Below are 16,742 nucleotides of genomic sequence, written 5' to 3'. Positions count from 1 at the left end.
ATCGCCTCATGCAGCTGGGTCTCTGCCATGATGTATGAGGGGTCCCCCATCATGGTGGAGGAACCTGGCACAGCTTCTTCGATACTGCCACCAGTACTGATGCACCTGCCATCCACACCAGAGTTGTCTCCTCCATTTCAGCCACCAACTCTGGGGGAACTACCACCAGCTGGCCCTGGACCTGATGTGACCCATCCTACCATATGGGCTGACACAAGAAGGTGGACTGTGATGGTGCCAGCACCCCAAGTACTTCCAACCACATGCCCCAGTATCTGTATGTCACCTCAGTCACAGCCTCATGGAGGAAGATGCTTCTTCGACATCTTCTTCAACATCTCGTGAATTCAAGCTGTTCCCCTAGGGAAGATGAATGAAGTAATGTGTACACATTTGAAAACCGCATACATTAGCAGTGTGTTGTCATCTGAGAGAGAGCGCCATCAAAGAGTTATACTGTGAACATCCAATACAGCTCACCACAGGTGAGTTCCTATTTAAACCCTGTCACGCTATGTTCGCACTCAATCATAATATTATTACAGTTTGCATACATTTGCCTTACATTATTTGGATTGGATTGCTAGGGGGAAGAGACCAAACAGCGAGGTCATCGGTCTCATAGGATTAGGGAAGGAAGTCGGCCGTGCACCTTCAAAGGAACCATCCCGGCATTTTCCCGGAGTGATTTAGGGAAATCACAGAAAACCCAAATCAGGATGGCCGGAGGCGGGATTGAACCGTCGCCCTCCCGAATGCGAGTCCAGTGTGCTAACTACTGCGCCACCTCGCTCGGTGCTTCCTTACATTATTGTGTTCAATATATGTTATGGTGATTGGTGTACATGTCACAGTCTAATAAAGTTGTACTACCATTCTTAGTTGTGTTGGGTGTCCAAGTTGCAATACAACTGTAGTCGGGTTCCTTTACAAGTACCTAATAACATTTCCTCCCTATATTTTATCCCTGATGACTTCAAGATTTCAAAGAGTGTATTTCAATAGTAAGCATATAAATAATAAACAAGGATTAATATGTAAACTGTTGTTACTTAGAATAACTGAAGAGGTCACAGATTTTTCAAAGCAGTGTCTGCCCTGCTAAACTAATGTTGAACAAGCATGAGTTGCTTACAGAAGTTTAGTAATAGTTAATTATTAAAGATGTTTCAAGCTACTGCTTCTCTTTGTTAATGTATGTGTTGACCTATTTCACATTCCTGAAGGTTCGACTACATTAGACTATTCCCACTTGAGTGAGCACCCATGGGCAAAGGTAGGAAAGTGTGGACAAACAGTTGACATGTGGGCAATCAGGAAATCAGTGCACTCATAAAATTCCAGCTGAGTAGTTGCAGGTAGGGATGCCCAAGTATCTTGCACGTGGACAGAATGCATGCAATAGGACTGCCTGATGGGTAGTCTATAATATCTGCATTGCCTGTGGGGTAGTTGTACAAGTTGCAGATGGCATTACTCTACATATTTTATTCCTGACATTCTTCATAGGCAAGCATTAAAACAGTCTGGACTACATGATTAATTATTTAATTTTCTCCTGTTATCAATGTGATGTAACTGTCACACAATAGTTTTAACTGAAGTTTGATAACACAAGAATAAACATGATTGGATATCATTGCTACTTTAATGTTTGTCATAAATAACAAGTTAAGTAGTACAGTGGTTAAGTCATGGAATTTGCACTTGGGAGGATATGGGATCAAATCATTATTTAACCATTCTGATGTCAAACTTTCATGCTTTCTCTAAACTTCTGCTGGTCAATGCTTGAATGATTCTTTCAACATGACCTTCTTACATCTATATCAGTGCTCTGTAAATCACCGTTAAATGCTGTCCTTACTTTCCTATGTACCACACATTGTGGTTTCTACCCATTCCATTTTCTAATGGAGTGTAGGCAGAATTATAGCTAAAATGAATCTGTGTGAATTGTAATTAGCCTAACCTTGTCTTTGTTGTCCCTATAGGGGTTATAACCGGGGGATTGTAGTATTTTTCTAGTTTCTTCAGTTAACATTGGTTTTTCAGTGTTTCCATGATACTCTGAGTGACCATTCATGTTGCCCTCCCTTACATGTATCCACTATCCCCTGCTTGTCCAATTTTTTATGGGTATCACACACTTGAGCAATATTCTAAAATGGGTTACAAGAAATGTTTTGTAAGCAATCTTCTATCTGGATGAATTGCATGTTACAGTGTCCTACAAATGAATTGAAGCCTGAAACCAGGCAAAGCAAATCCCAGAAGACTTTATATCATTGGTTTAGAATGAAAACCTCATGTCACAAAACTAAAACAGAATTATTTTTATTGAATTATTAGGTAGAAAACCTCTAATGCCTAGTGAAGGGAAAAGCAAACCATGTGATGATTTATTCAAGAGAAATAGCTTCACAAATTGAGGACTTCAATAATGCATTGGTTCACCTCTGGCCCTCAGGCAAGCAGTTATTCAGCTTGGCATTTATTGACAGAGTTGTGCCAGATTCTGACCCGTTGACACATTAGATCATCAAAATCCCAAGCTGGTTGGAGGGCCTTGCCCCTAATGCTTCAAATGTTTTCAATTGGGGTGTGATATGGCAATCTTGCTGCCCAAGGTAGGGTTTGGTAAGCACAAAGACAAGCAGCAGAAACTTTTACCATGTGAAACTTTTACCTTGCTGAAATGTAAGCCTAGGATGCTTTGCCACGAAGGACAACAAAACAAGGCATAGAACATCACTGACATATCCATGTGCTGTAAGAATGCTGTTGATGACAACCAAAAGGGTCATGCTATGAAAAGAAATGGCACCCCAGACCATCACTCCTGGTTGTCAGGCTGTATGGTGGGCGACAGTCGAGGTCATATCCCACCACTGTTTGGGACATTTCCAGACATTTTTTTGTTGGTCATCATTGCTCAGTTCAAAGAAGAACTCATCACTTATGACAATTCCACTCCAGTCAATGAGATTCTAGGACAAAGATGTGGTGGGATACCAACCTGAATGTTACCCACCACATGGCCTGACAACCAGCAGTTATGGTCATACATGCCGTATCTTTTCATAGCAGGACCCCTTTGGTTGTTATCTCTGGCACCACTATAGTATATATATATATATATATATATATATATATATATATATATATATATATATATATATATATATATATATATATTTCTAGGCACCTTTTTGTTGCCCTTCAAAGAAAGCCTTCTTGGACCTTACATTTTGGCAAGACAATGCCTTCCCGCACACAGTGAGAGTTTCTACAGCTCATCTTTGTGCTTTCCAATCCCTACCTTGGCCAGCAAGGTCACTGTTGGACCTCTAACCATCTAAGGATTTTGATGATTTAACACACCAACTAGGCAGAATTTGGAAAGGATATCCAACAACTCTATGAATCAATGCCATGGTGAATAACTGCTGGCATGAGGGCCAGAGATGGACCAATGCATTATTGACTTGCTCAATTTGTGAAGCTCCTTCTCTTGAATAAATCATCCTTTTTTTGTTTTTAAATTGCAATCATTTGTTTGTCTGTACACATACATTACATCTACTGATTTCTGTATAATTCAGATAATTCCTTAATAGTGCATCTTTTTTTTTGTCTTAGAGTTTATGATTCCTGCTGTTAATAGCCAACAAAATATAATGGCTCCCTACTATTAATGAATGATCAGCAAACTTGTATTTAATATCCTCAGCATTCTCACTGTAGTTTACGTATTACGCAGCAAGTAAGAATTTTCAATTTCCAACTGACAGAAAAAATCATCCGTCCTAGACTTCACATCTTTTATGTACAGTAGTCTCACTGGCGTAAACTGCATTACTTCTAGCAGTGGCTATACAATTTCTCTTGGGATCCAACTTGACTATTGGATACCTGATACAAGACTTGCTTGAGAGTAATGCTTTCAGCATTAATTACTAATGGTTTCCATCAGATGGTAAAACATTTCTATCACTGCCTTTGATAAATGAGACTAATGCTGAAACACTACCAATAAAGGGAAGAAGGAAAGAAGGGCAGAGAGGGTATAATGTTCTGATGAGGGCATTGGACATGATGGACAAGACAGGACTGGAGAATGAATGAGAACATCAGCCACTTACTTTTAAAAGGAATTACCCTGACATTTGCCAGAATAAATTTAAAGAAACTGCTGAAAGCCAGAATTTATGTGGATATATAGGGGCAGTGCTTTAATCACTGTGCTAGTTCACTTTGAGGGAGACACCTCAAGTAAAAATGTCCTATATAGATTGTTCTCTATGATTCTTGTATAAATACATTAGAAAGAGATTATTTTTGAGAATTGTTAGTTGTTACCAAAACTATATTTTTGAAAATTTTATAAGTTACCATTATGAGTGTTGTGGACAACTTATTTAATAGGAAATCATCGATACTGATTCACAGTCACTGCGAAGAATAGATCACCTTGAATTTCAGTGTATAACAGTCCAAATAAATGTACATTTTCGAAAATTTTTGGAAGTTACTGTTGTCCTATGCATAACCCAATTCATAGTAACTTAGCATGTGTGATTTAGTTACTATAGCAGATATTGTAGCTAACATATTGTATCACATCTAGCATATCCTTCAAGATAAGTCTTTATTATCTATATTCATCATAAATTGACTCTGTTTTTTACTTTGTTAATGAGTATAACTAAACTCAAAAAAATTTAGGAAACTATTAATTTTTACCACAAGTTTTTATGTTGCCTTAATGGAAAACCCATTTTGTGTATTTGTTTCAATTGTTATAGGAAATTGGTAATTTTTTTTTTTGCTCAACCAGTTAAAAGATAGTTAGCAGGTTTAATTTAAAGTTATTTGTTCACTATCCTATAATACTCTGCACCAGCCTCACTGTGAATGCTGTTCTAAAACACAGGATGAGTTGATTGACATTTGTAATCAGTTGACTGGCAACTGCTATGTATCATTGTGCTGGAAGATCTCCTGAGAGTATTGTACCTGTGGTATAGGTACCATAGGTACCTCCAGTACTATCCTCTCCTGTGAATCGAGCCTCCTCTGCAGGATGTACAGGATCTGTCATTATCTGTCAACTTGATCACAAGTTGTAGTTCAATGGTAGATGTAGGCATACTGTACAGGGTACATGGGGACCAGGGAGGACTCAGGGTGTTATACCAATCTCCCTAACCGAGTTCAAGGTGATTTCTTTCAGTGATATAGTGGAACTCACTTCACCAGTTTTGGGAATCAACAAACACAAAAGGGTAGGAGGTCTATTAATAATCCACAATTCTATCATACAGTATAATGGAATCTCTTGAGAAACTGGCAGCAACAGACAGGGAAGAACACCAGATGCACTCAGTGTGTATGTCTAGGGGCCTCATTCAACATGTTGAAGAAGCTATTCTGGCAGCAACCAAGTGCAGATACTGGCAACGGTGGAACAAACAATGCCTGTGACCTGGGCCTTGAGATCATACTTGGGTTATTCCAGAAACTGGTAGAGAAGGTTGAGAAGACATACCTTGCACACAGAGTTTCAATGAAGTTCGCAATTTGCAGCATTGTACCCTGGTATGATCATGGCCATATTGTTCTGAGCCGAGTGGAAGGACTGAACCAGAGACTTTTAAGGTTATGTGGCATGTCAGGCTGTGACTTCATGGACTTGCACCATGAGGTTGAGAAATATAGGGTCCCTCTAAATGGATCACGCATGTGCTATACATCAGAGGCTGCTACCCAGGTAGCTGAATGTTTGTGGGGTGCACACAAAGGTATTTTAGTTTAGGTAAATCTCCATCCAGTCCAGATAATGACAGCTATAGGAAACCCAAAAGTATAACATCCAAAAGAATGACCCCCACACGTGAGAGTATTATAATCCTAGTAGTTAACTGCATTTCCAACAAAATGGCACAGTCTGAAGTGCACCCAAATAGCAGTGAAGCCCACATAATACTAGGTATCTAAAGCTGGTTGATATCTGAAATGGATAACAATGACACTTTTGGGAAAATTGTAAGTGTATATTGAAATAATAGGCTAATGGAAAATGGTGGTGGTGTATTTGCTACAATAGACAAGAAACTCAAATCCTCTGAGATAAAAATTGAAGCATGTGAGATTGTTTGGACAAATCTCAGTATCAGGGTTAGCAACAAATGGTAATTGGTTCCTTCTATTGCCCATCAGATTCATCTTATGATGTAACCAAAAACTTTTGAGGAAACCTTAGTTCATTTGTACATAAGTTACCCAATCATACTGTAATCATTGGTGGATACTTCAATAATCCGACAATCAATTGGGAAAATTACAGTTTTGTTAGTGGTGAGCATCACAAGACATATGGTGAAACATTTCTCAGTGCCTTCTCTGAAAACCACCCAGAACAGATAATTCAGAACCCCACCCATGATGCAAATATATTGGATCTAATGGCAACAAATTGGCCTGATCCCTTGAGGATGCCCACATCAAAAATGGTATCAGTTACCATGATGCCGTCATAGCAACAATCATTACTAAAGTCCAAAGGCTAAATAAAACAAGTAGAAAGACATACGTGTTCAGTAAACTAGATAAAAAAGCAGTATTGTCATATCACACTGAGGAATTTGAAACTTTCAGCACAGGACACAAGCACATAGATGAACTATGGCTCAAGTTTAAAAGAAGAGATGCCCATGCACTGGATAGTTATGTAACCATCAGAACAGGTGATACAGGAAGAATCCTCAATGGTAAAGATGCTTCTAGAGAAACAAGAGACTACTATACAATAGATGTCAAACAAAGCATAGGAGGTCAGAGAGGTGCTGAATGAAATGCATTTGTCTGTCAAGAGAGCAACACATGAAGCCTTCAATGTCTACCATAGAGAACACTGCCAAGTGATCTTTCACAAAACCCAAAGAAATTCTGATAATAAATAAAGGCTGTCAGTGGTGTCAAAGTTAGTGTCCAGTCACTTGTGAATGAGACAGGGACTGAAACTGAGGGTAGCAAAGCAAATTCATAAATGCTTAAGTATACTTGTGAATGAGACAGGGACTGAAACTGAAGGTAGCAAAGCAAATTCATAAATGCTTAAGTCTACATGTGAATGAGACAGGGACTGAAACTGAGGGTAGCAAAGCAAATACAGAAATGCTTAAGTCTGTTTTCAAATATTCCTTTACATAGGAAATCCCAGAAGAATGGCCCAAATTTAATCCTTGTACAACTGAAAAGATAAGTGAAATAACTGCTAGCCTCAGTGCTGTTAAAAAATACAGGGTGACTATAATTAAAGTTAAATTTTCAAACTGCTGTAGAAATAACCCCACTGGTCAGAATGATATGAAATTGCAATTGAATCCTGTCATGTGCATGACACATTGAAGTTGGTATAAACACACTGGGTACACAATCTTTCCTCCTTTTGCATCTGTGATGTTCACCATGACTGTCTCAATGCAGGATCATGCTCTGTTTGTAAAGCTGTATTACAAGAATGATGAATGTGCACACGTCACTCTGTAGAAGTTCCGGCAGTGAAGGGTTTGCAAAAAGCCACTGATCTGATGACTGCCGTGGGTCTGGAGAAAATGATTTGGAAATCCTAAGAGATGGGTTCTTTTGGTGTGCAACCTGGTAGAGGGAGGTAACAAATTGATTTGACATCAGTGGAAGCAGTGGCAACAGCAATGCAGAAGGAGACACGTGGTGGTGTGCAAACGTATAGTGCACATAGTACTGCCCCAACATTGGATGTACCCATGAGCACAGTGCGTAAAATCTTAGGAAACATTCTTCTTTGCTATCCATTCAATATTATCCACGTGCACGAGTTGCTACCTGTTCACCTGCCAGCAAAAGAGACCTTTGCTTTAGAATTTCTTGCTCACACGGAAATGGACAATGATTGGCTGTGGAAGATTTTGTGGACAGACAAAGCCCACTTCCATCTGACATGATATGTCAGTACACAGAATTGCTGAATATGGGTAACAGAAAATCTACACCCAAATCAACCAGTACCACTTAATCCTGAAAAGGTTACTTTGTGGTGCAGGTTTACAGCATTATTTATGATAGGGCCATATTTTTCCAAACAGACAGGTGCTTCCAGTCCTGCTATCTGTACCATCACTGATAAGTACTATGAGTGGTGCAATCACATCATACTAGCTCTCCAACAGCATGGATGGGACCATTTTTATGCAAGATGGCACACCTCCGCAAATTGAAAATCCATTCAAGCAGCTGCTGAAGTGCCACTTCATAAACCCTGGAATTATCAGCAGCCATTTCCGTACAACCTAGCCATCCCAATCACCTGATCTTAATCTGTGTGACTTCTAGCTGTGGGCCTATCTGAAAGATGTTGTGTTAAGCATTCCAACTGCAAACTTAGCTGCATTGAAGGCATGCATTGTGCAACACATCCTGAAAGTGACCATGGAAACACTTCAGTCTGTTGTGGAACATGCTGTTTCTAGATTTCAACTTGTTGCAGAAATTGTGGACAGCATATTGAACATGTTTTGTGTCAGTCACACCGAAATTAATAATCTGGTTTGATTTTGATTAATGCTTTTTATGCGGTTTTTTGGCCTCAGAACAACTAAAACCTGATGTGATTGATGCTTTTTATGCAGTTTTTGGCCTCAAGACAATTAAAAACTTATTTTTGCGGTCTGATGTGATACTGCTTTGCCTTGATGGATGGGCTTTTGTAACTAACAGTATCACACCTGTACACCCATCCACACTGAGTAGTACAGTTTGTTAACATCAAATGTACACCTTAGGCATTGTTGTATGATTCACTTGTCATTTGTAGTCAATCACAATTAAATTATGATGCTTACAGCACCATCTATTGCTACATTTTGTAACTATTTATTTTGCTTCTGCCATATGTTTTCCCCTTCTATGATAATATTTCACTGCAATTTGATGTCTTTCTGACCAGTGCTGTTATTTCTACAGTGGTTTGAAAGTTTAACTTTAATTATAATGACCATGTAGCTGAAATTGTTAAAATTGAACAAAGCTCAAGCACCCAATGGAATTTCTATCAAGTTCTATACAAAATTTGTGGCTGAGTTAGCCCTGTTATAACTATGACCGATCATGGGTCCCTTGAACAAAAAACTGTGCACAGCAGTTGGAAGAAAGCACAGTTCACACCCATTTACAAGTAGGGCAATAGAAGTGAATAACAAAACTATTGCCCAGTATCCTTGACACTGATTTGTTGTAGAATCTTTGAACATATTCTGAGCTCACACATTCTGTGGCATCTTGAACATCATGACCTCCTCCATTTCAACCACGTTGAAGTCTGAAAACATCATACATGTGAAATCAAACTCACACTGATGAACACTGTCAGGTAGATACAATATTTCTTAATTTCCAAAAGCATTTGATTCAGTGCCACATCTACACTTATTGTCAGAAGTAAAATCATATGGTGTATCAAGAGAAATTTGTGACTGGACTGAGAAGTTTTTGGTAGGGAGCATGCAGCAAGTTATCTTGGATGGAGAGTCATCATCAGATATAGAAGTAACTTCAGGTGTGTCCCAGCAAGTGTGATGGAATGTTTGCTGTTCATTTTGTATATTAATAACCTTGCACATGTAACCTCAGACTTTTTGCATATGACGCTGTTATTTATAGTGAAGTACCATCTGAAAGAATCTGCATAAATATTCAGTCAGGTGTTGATTCTGTTTCAAAGTGGTGCAAAGGTTTGCAAACTGCTTTAACCATTCAGAAATGTAAAACTGAGCACTTCACATAATGAAAAAAAAAGAAATGTAGTATCCTATCACTATAATATCAGTAAGTCACAGATGGAACTAGCCAACTCATAGAAATACCTGGATGTAACACTTTGTAGAGATATGAAATGGAATGACCACACAGGCTCAAGCATGCATAAAAGCAGTGATAGACTTTGGTCTATTGATACAATACTGTGGAAATGCAATCAGTCTGCTAAGGAGATTGCTTACAAATCACTCATGCAACTCATTCCAGAATTTGCTCAAGAATGTGGGATCCATACCAGATAGGACTGACAGAGGATATTATACAGAGAAGGGCAGTACAAATAGTCACAATTTTGTTTGACCCACTCAAGTGTGTCACAGAGATGCTGAAGAAACTAAACTGGCAGACTCTTGACAACAGACACAAATTATCCCATGAAAGCCTACTTACAATGTTCCAAGAACCAGCTTAAACTGGTGACTGTAGTAAATGTACTACAATCTCCTATGTGTTGCCCACACAGGGATCATGAGGACAAGAGGCAATTAAACAACCATTCTTCCTGCACTCCATATGTGAATGAAATGGGAGGACACCCTAATAACTAGTACAAAGGCATGTACCTTCTGCTGTGCACTTCAAAGTGGTTTGCAGAGTACAGATGTAAATTTAGATGTATTTCTTTATATTACTTCTTAAGGTAATCATGTCATGCATGTCTTTCTTGAATGAGCTAACTGTAATGCCCATCATGAAGTTATTTTGCAGTCTACCAGCAGCGGAAATCCATACAAAGTTGGGTGATGGATTAGAAGAAACCTTCTTTTTCATTCTCAACAGCTGAATTAAAACACATACTTCTATTGAAGATGATCTGTGTGAAGGATATCCCATACTGGCAATTCAAATATGAAATATCAAGAAACTTCACAACTGTGTATTGCTATTGTGTTGGATTATCAACAATTAAAAGTATATGAACTACCTGACACCATAGGGACATCAGACGAAAGAGTATGGTGCACTTTACATGAAGAATTAACTATGAGAAAGCTTTATGCAAGATGGGTGTCACATGTATATTTTTTAGCAATGTTTTGACTACTTAAAAAAAGGTCCCACTGATTCTGTGAACTAATTTCATACTGTAGATCCACATCTTATACAAAGGTGAAATAAATCAATAAATAAAATATCAGCAATTGAAGCAGAGGATAGAAGCTAGCACTCTGTATCACAAAGGGTGAAGTTCATTTTATGTGCAAGAGAGCTAATGGAAGTGTTTTCTTGGGTGCAAAAGAGGTTCTTCTTAGTGGCTGCATCAAAAAACTAAAATAATAACTGGAAAATACTATATGTGTCTTATGGACCAAATGTATAGAAAAACTCTATAAGAAGATTGCAAAATTATGGAAGGAAGGCGGTGGGGGATAAGACATTCCATCAGAATGAATGGGGTGGATATATGTTCTTATTATAGTGAAAAAATTATGATAGTTATTTTTCTGACTTTCTGAGATCAGACTTCAAATATGGGAGCTCCTCACTAGAAAAAATATGTAAACTGCAATGATAATTGGTGTAATAGGTTGCAATATTGAAAAATAAGTTGATTTTGTACCTAAAAACATAATAATTGCCTGCAAGTCTGAAAAAGTTTCACCTTGTGTCATTATGTAAAAGATGTCTATGGTTGCCCAATACCTCACTGTCCAACACATGTGCAGGAGGTTCAGTATTATAAACTCTGTCAACAGATTTTTCATAGGTTAAATTTTGGCAGGTTAAAATTAATATCCAGCATCATTACTTGTGATTAAATGTGGCTACACTGATTTCACCCTAGTCAAAGTATCAGCCAATGACTCTCACCTCAGATGCTGCCCCAGTGAGGCTCAAGGACACAAAGAGTTTAGTCAAAATAATCTTATGCACTCCCTTTGATGTAAGTGAATGCCTCACCACAATCATTTGAAGGCAGAAAAATATGGTGAAAAATAATGTTTGCTTTCATAAAGAATCCAGGATAAAATGGCAAATGACAGCTCAAAAGGTGGTCAAATAATATGCATTTCTAAAAAAAGTCACAAATGCAAAATTTTCACATCCACCTCACCTTACAGCCCAAAACTGTTTTTTATGTAATTTTGTATTTCCTCAATCGTACTTTTTTCATGCCACTGGAATCAGCTAATGTCTAATGTCTACAAAGCATTCCTGAATAACTTACTCAGTAAGATATATCATGCAGCCTTTGCTAAGTGACATGAAAAAGATGATATCCAGAGTACTGAAGAAAGATGTGAAATTGTTTCAAAGTACCAGGAGCCCCAAGAGGAGTCATCAACGTTCAGGGATACAATAGGAATGCTCTTATGAAGCAAAAAACTTCATATTGACTTATGCCCTACTCTGAATGGATTTGGAGGTAGAACACATTTAATGTACAGCTATTTTTGGGCTAGTGGTGTGCACATGTGTGTCTTTAGAAGAACAACTGACAGGGCAGAACTACTTGGATTTTTTAGAATTTTTTTTTTCTTTGTCAACATGGATTGCAATGTACTTCAAGCATGATGGAAGCCCTCCACATTTTACCTGTCATGTGACAAAACACCTCAATTGCATTTAACAAACTCACTGGATTGATAATGGTAGTACAATTAACTAGCCACCAAGATCACCATACCTTGGGCCATTCAGTTGTTGTTTATGGGGCTGGATGAAGTCTGAGGTGTTCAAACAAAATGTGAATGTGTAGGAGGAACTGCTTTGTCACATCATGGACATGTATACCTCATTATCGAACATGCAGATGCACTCAGACAAGCAAAACAACATGTTCTCCCAAGAGTGCACAAATGCACTGAAGTTGATGGTGGGATATTTGAAGATATACTGTGAACTGTACAACAGCTGCACTGTTGTCTGTACAAGAATGCTTACAGGTGAATGTGTTAAAAAATACATACTTTTCAATTGACACTTTGTGAAACACATATTGTAAAGTTTATTAACTGTTGTTCATTTGTAAATGTGTAAACCTGACAATGTACTCATTAATACAGAATATAAATAACAATGCACATTAAATGTGTTCTCTCTCAAAAACCATTCTTAATAAGGCATATGGCCATATAAAGTTTTTTGCTTCAAATGATCGTTCCTGTCATATCCCTAAATATTGATTATTCCTTCTGGGACACCCTGTATTGTCAACATTTAAAATTAATGCAGAAGAATTCAATGAATTCTGTGTATGTACTGCCCTGGTAAAATGCTTCCACATAACTCAGTGGAGCTACATTCTACTTTCTTTCTGTTTATTCATACAGCTTTACTACTTGTCACCTCTTGTCAGCTCTGGTTTACAGTATATCTTCACATATTTCTTTTATCTGCACAAGACGTATCTTACCTTTCAGTGTTGTTGTATATTTTCTCCTGTTCATAGTTAATTCAGCAACTCCTGTAACATCATTATCAGAGTCTACATGTATACGAGTGATTAATACTCCTTTCCGATATGATGAAAATGGAGAAATCAGCGACACTGTTCCAGTAAGATTTGTTGATTCTGAGCTTTGCTCTAATTCCCATAAACTCCTTACTGAAATTATGTTCTCTGGCATATACTGCAAGGAAAGAAGAACAGTTAGGCATTATTTTATAATAGTTTCTTTTAAAAATTAAGTAATAAGTGGAAGTTGTGAATCACAGTAAACAAGATAAAATGACTGGATTTGCACAATCCTTGTACTTCAACAAAAAGATCCATTAGTACAGTAAAATGGGATTTAGCTGTTTTATTTGTCTCTTAAATTGTCTATGCGATGTGACTTTTCAGGCTTTATATTTGGTTGATCTGTTGCAAATACCCTTGTGGAGAGGAGTTGGATAGGGATGTAGGCAGCAAGTGCAGATAATGTACACTTCATCTGCTGATACTGCAGTACACACGACAGTGCATGTGAACACAGCAGCTGTTCAGAGCAAACTTCCAGTGAAAGGCAGTGCTGTAGTAGAGCTCTGCTCTGCTAGCCAAGGAGTTTGCTAAGGCAACTTCTCAGGTTTGGTGCCAGATAATATTGTGCATTTTCCCCAGAACTTCATCAAAACAACTGTTCAGCATCATCGGGTTATGTTAGTACTTGCTGCTGCCACTGCTGCAAGAAATGACTGATGAGACTCACATGGTGGCATTGAAAGTTATCGGGGTCACGAGCAGTTTTTAACTACATCAGTACCTGGCAGCTCTGTCGTTTCCCAATGCACACTCGTGGAAAGCCTCTCTTCAGTTACTGGCAAGCTGCGAGTGCTTTTGCAACACATTGTTTCTGCTCGTGGACCCAACAAATTTAGACACTGCCATGTGAGTCTTACCAATTGCATCTTGCACCATTGATGACAGAAAATACTACCACAGACAATGTTGAACAGTTATTTTGATTACATGTTGTGGGAATTGCACAATTTTATCCAGCAGAGTCCCTGAGTAGTTTTTTTTTCAGTTAGGATATATTTTCCCTGTATGATCTTGCTGTATTAGATATAAAATCAGCTTCTCAATATTTTCATTACATGTTTTTACTGTAATGCTTAAATAAAAACTTAATTTCCTCAACAAAATATAATATTTGAATATTAATTTCCGAATGTGCAGAGTAGCAAACTTTTCTGACATTACTGACTTATTGATTACATTTTTTTAGAAGAAATATAAATGAGTTATTGATGGTTAAATGCACAATAAGTAGTAATTTTTTTAAAATGTAACATGTTATATTTAGTCTATATATTTTTTAATCTTGTGATTAAATATATACTTTCAATGCCACAAAATTATTACACATTAGATTCATTCCTGAGACTAGGCAGGACTATGCTTTTAAGTCAAAGATAGAAGAGCTGCAATCTGAACCTATTACAGTAAGAAAAAATATAATTACTACCTATTTTTACACTATATGTAATGGAGGTTTCAAGTCATAAATACGCTGTACACAGACATATTTACTCACTAATTCATTCAAACCTAAAATTCTACAAAAAACCCTCAAGTAGGAGAGCCAGCAGGGATGTGCCAAATAACACATTAACATGCTGAAGCAACCACTGAGCACTGCTGGCCATCACTTGTCCTCAGGAGGTTAAATATTTATTATTGCCACTAGATACACATAAAACTGCAAGGGGAAGTGAGAGAAATAAGTTTGCAAGGCTTAAAAATTAAGAGAGGTTCCTGATGAGAGGGACCAACCTCTATATGCAAAGAGAGGGTCAGTGCTTTCAGGAAATGTGTTCAGTGCTAGCAAAATATGGACTAAATCACTATATTCAAAGATTCTGAAAATTACGTAGGGGTAACTTAAGCCTTGCAGGCAACTCATGCTGAACTTTTCCATGGATCACTTAAAAGAATGTTGAACATGAAATATATTGGACAAATATTGGTGAATTATGCAAAGAATTCATGATGGCATCAAGGGTAAAAGTTAAGCATATGTCTTTCCAAATAAAGTCAATTACTCAGTTAAAAGAAACCATGTGAAAATGTATGGACAAAATTAGCAAACTGAATGAACTTTGAATGAATGCATAACTGTTGTGATGCGCTGATCATTCAAAGTGCCGCCGCACGATTACGCGAGTCCTCTACATGCGGCGCTGTCTGCCAGCCATGCAGCAGCCGCGCCACCTAAGCGGCCAGCCAGCCAGCATCCGCTAGACTTGGACTTAGTGTAGATTTGACCGTTACCGTGTACACATGCTTTATGTGGTCTACTCGCCTTGTGACTTACATGTGTTGTGTCGTCTTTTGAAATATAAGTGTTCAACTTGACGTTATAACAATTGGCAGCGAGGATGGGATTTTTCCTTTTCATCACTGCCCTGCAAGTTTCCATGGCTACTTTAGAGCAACTATTACAAGGTCTCATTGAACAGCAAATGCTTCTCACATTGGCAATTTGCGATTTCGTCGTGGCATCCAATGTGGGGCATTTCTCGTCATTGTCTGTACCTTCTTTTCCTCCCTACGACGAGACGGCGGAAGACTGGTCTGATTATGAAAAACGTCTTCGACAGCACTTCTTGACATTCCATGACAAGGACAAACAAACATGTAAGTCTCTGTTCCTTTCATGGATTTCACCTCAAATGTATCGATTGTTGTTGCAATTGTCTCCTTTGAAAGATCCTGCCTCTTTGTCCTTTGCTGAAATGTGTTCACTTATGTCCATATATTTTCGTAAGCAAACACATGTGGTAGCCTCCCGTGTTGCCTTTTATCATTGTCGAAAAGAACCAAATCAATCCTATCGCACTTGGGCTGCTGAACATCACGGCCTCAGTAGAAAGTGTCAATTTGTTACTGATGTTCACAAAGAATCTTATGCCGATTCCACAGTATGGGATGCTATTATCCGATCGGCGCAACGTGCCCTTCAGTTGGCAAATCTGACTCTAGATGAAGTCCTCTCCATTGCGCAGTCTTTTGAAATCTCTCGCGCCAATGGAGTGCAAATAGAGGGGTGGGGTGACACCGGGTAAATACAACCTCTGTGTGTTGTTGACGAAGCGTATAGCTTGTCCCCGCCGGCTGACATATCCGCAGTATGCTCCCAAGCACAGCCTCGGCCTAACCATAAACAAACCTCTAAGAAACTGCAGTGAAACCCCCTGCAGCTTCCTTCACGTCCACAGTGTTTTACGAAACATTCATGGGAGGATTATCGCCAATGTTGGGCTGTGTGTCACAGCTGCAAAAAGAAGCGTCATGTGTCATTGGTTTGCAAATCTGACTGCATACATGATGTTCATGAAGATGACGCTGATTCTAATTCTGTGTTGTCGGTCAATTGTACTTCCTCCCTTTCAGGGAAGTTATTCCTCACAGTCCAAATATTTGGTCAAGATGTTCACATGCAGGAGGATACTGGTTC

General features: G+C 38.4%; 1 protein-coding gene across 1 annotated transcript in view; it reads right to left on the bottom strand.

Annotated features, from left to right (window-relative positions):
• LOC126299332 (uncharacterized) overlaps positions 1-16,742 on the bottom strand; it is a 793,355-nt gene that overhangs the window by 400,430 nt on the left and 376,183 nt on the right. Inside the window, exon 31 of the mRNA XM_049991162.1 lies at positions 13,217-13,433. Within this exon, the coding sequence (XP_049847119.1) occupies positions 13,217-13,433 (217 nt within the window). The remainder of the gene's footprint in view (positions 1-13,216; positions 13,434-16,742) is intronic.

The sequence above is a fragment of the Schistocerca gregaria genome, chromosome X (assembly GCF_023897955.1).
Source record: "Schistocerca gregaria isolate iqSchGreg1 chromosome X, iqSchGreg1.2, whole genome shotgun sequence".
Lineage (NCBI taxonomy): Eukaryota > Metazoa > Arthropoda > Insecta > Orthoptera > Acrididae > Schistocerca > Schistocerca gregaria.
This window is presented reverse-complemented; position numbering and strand designations above follow the sequence as displayed.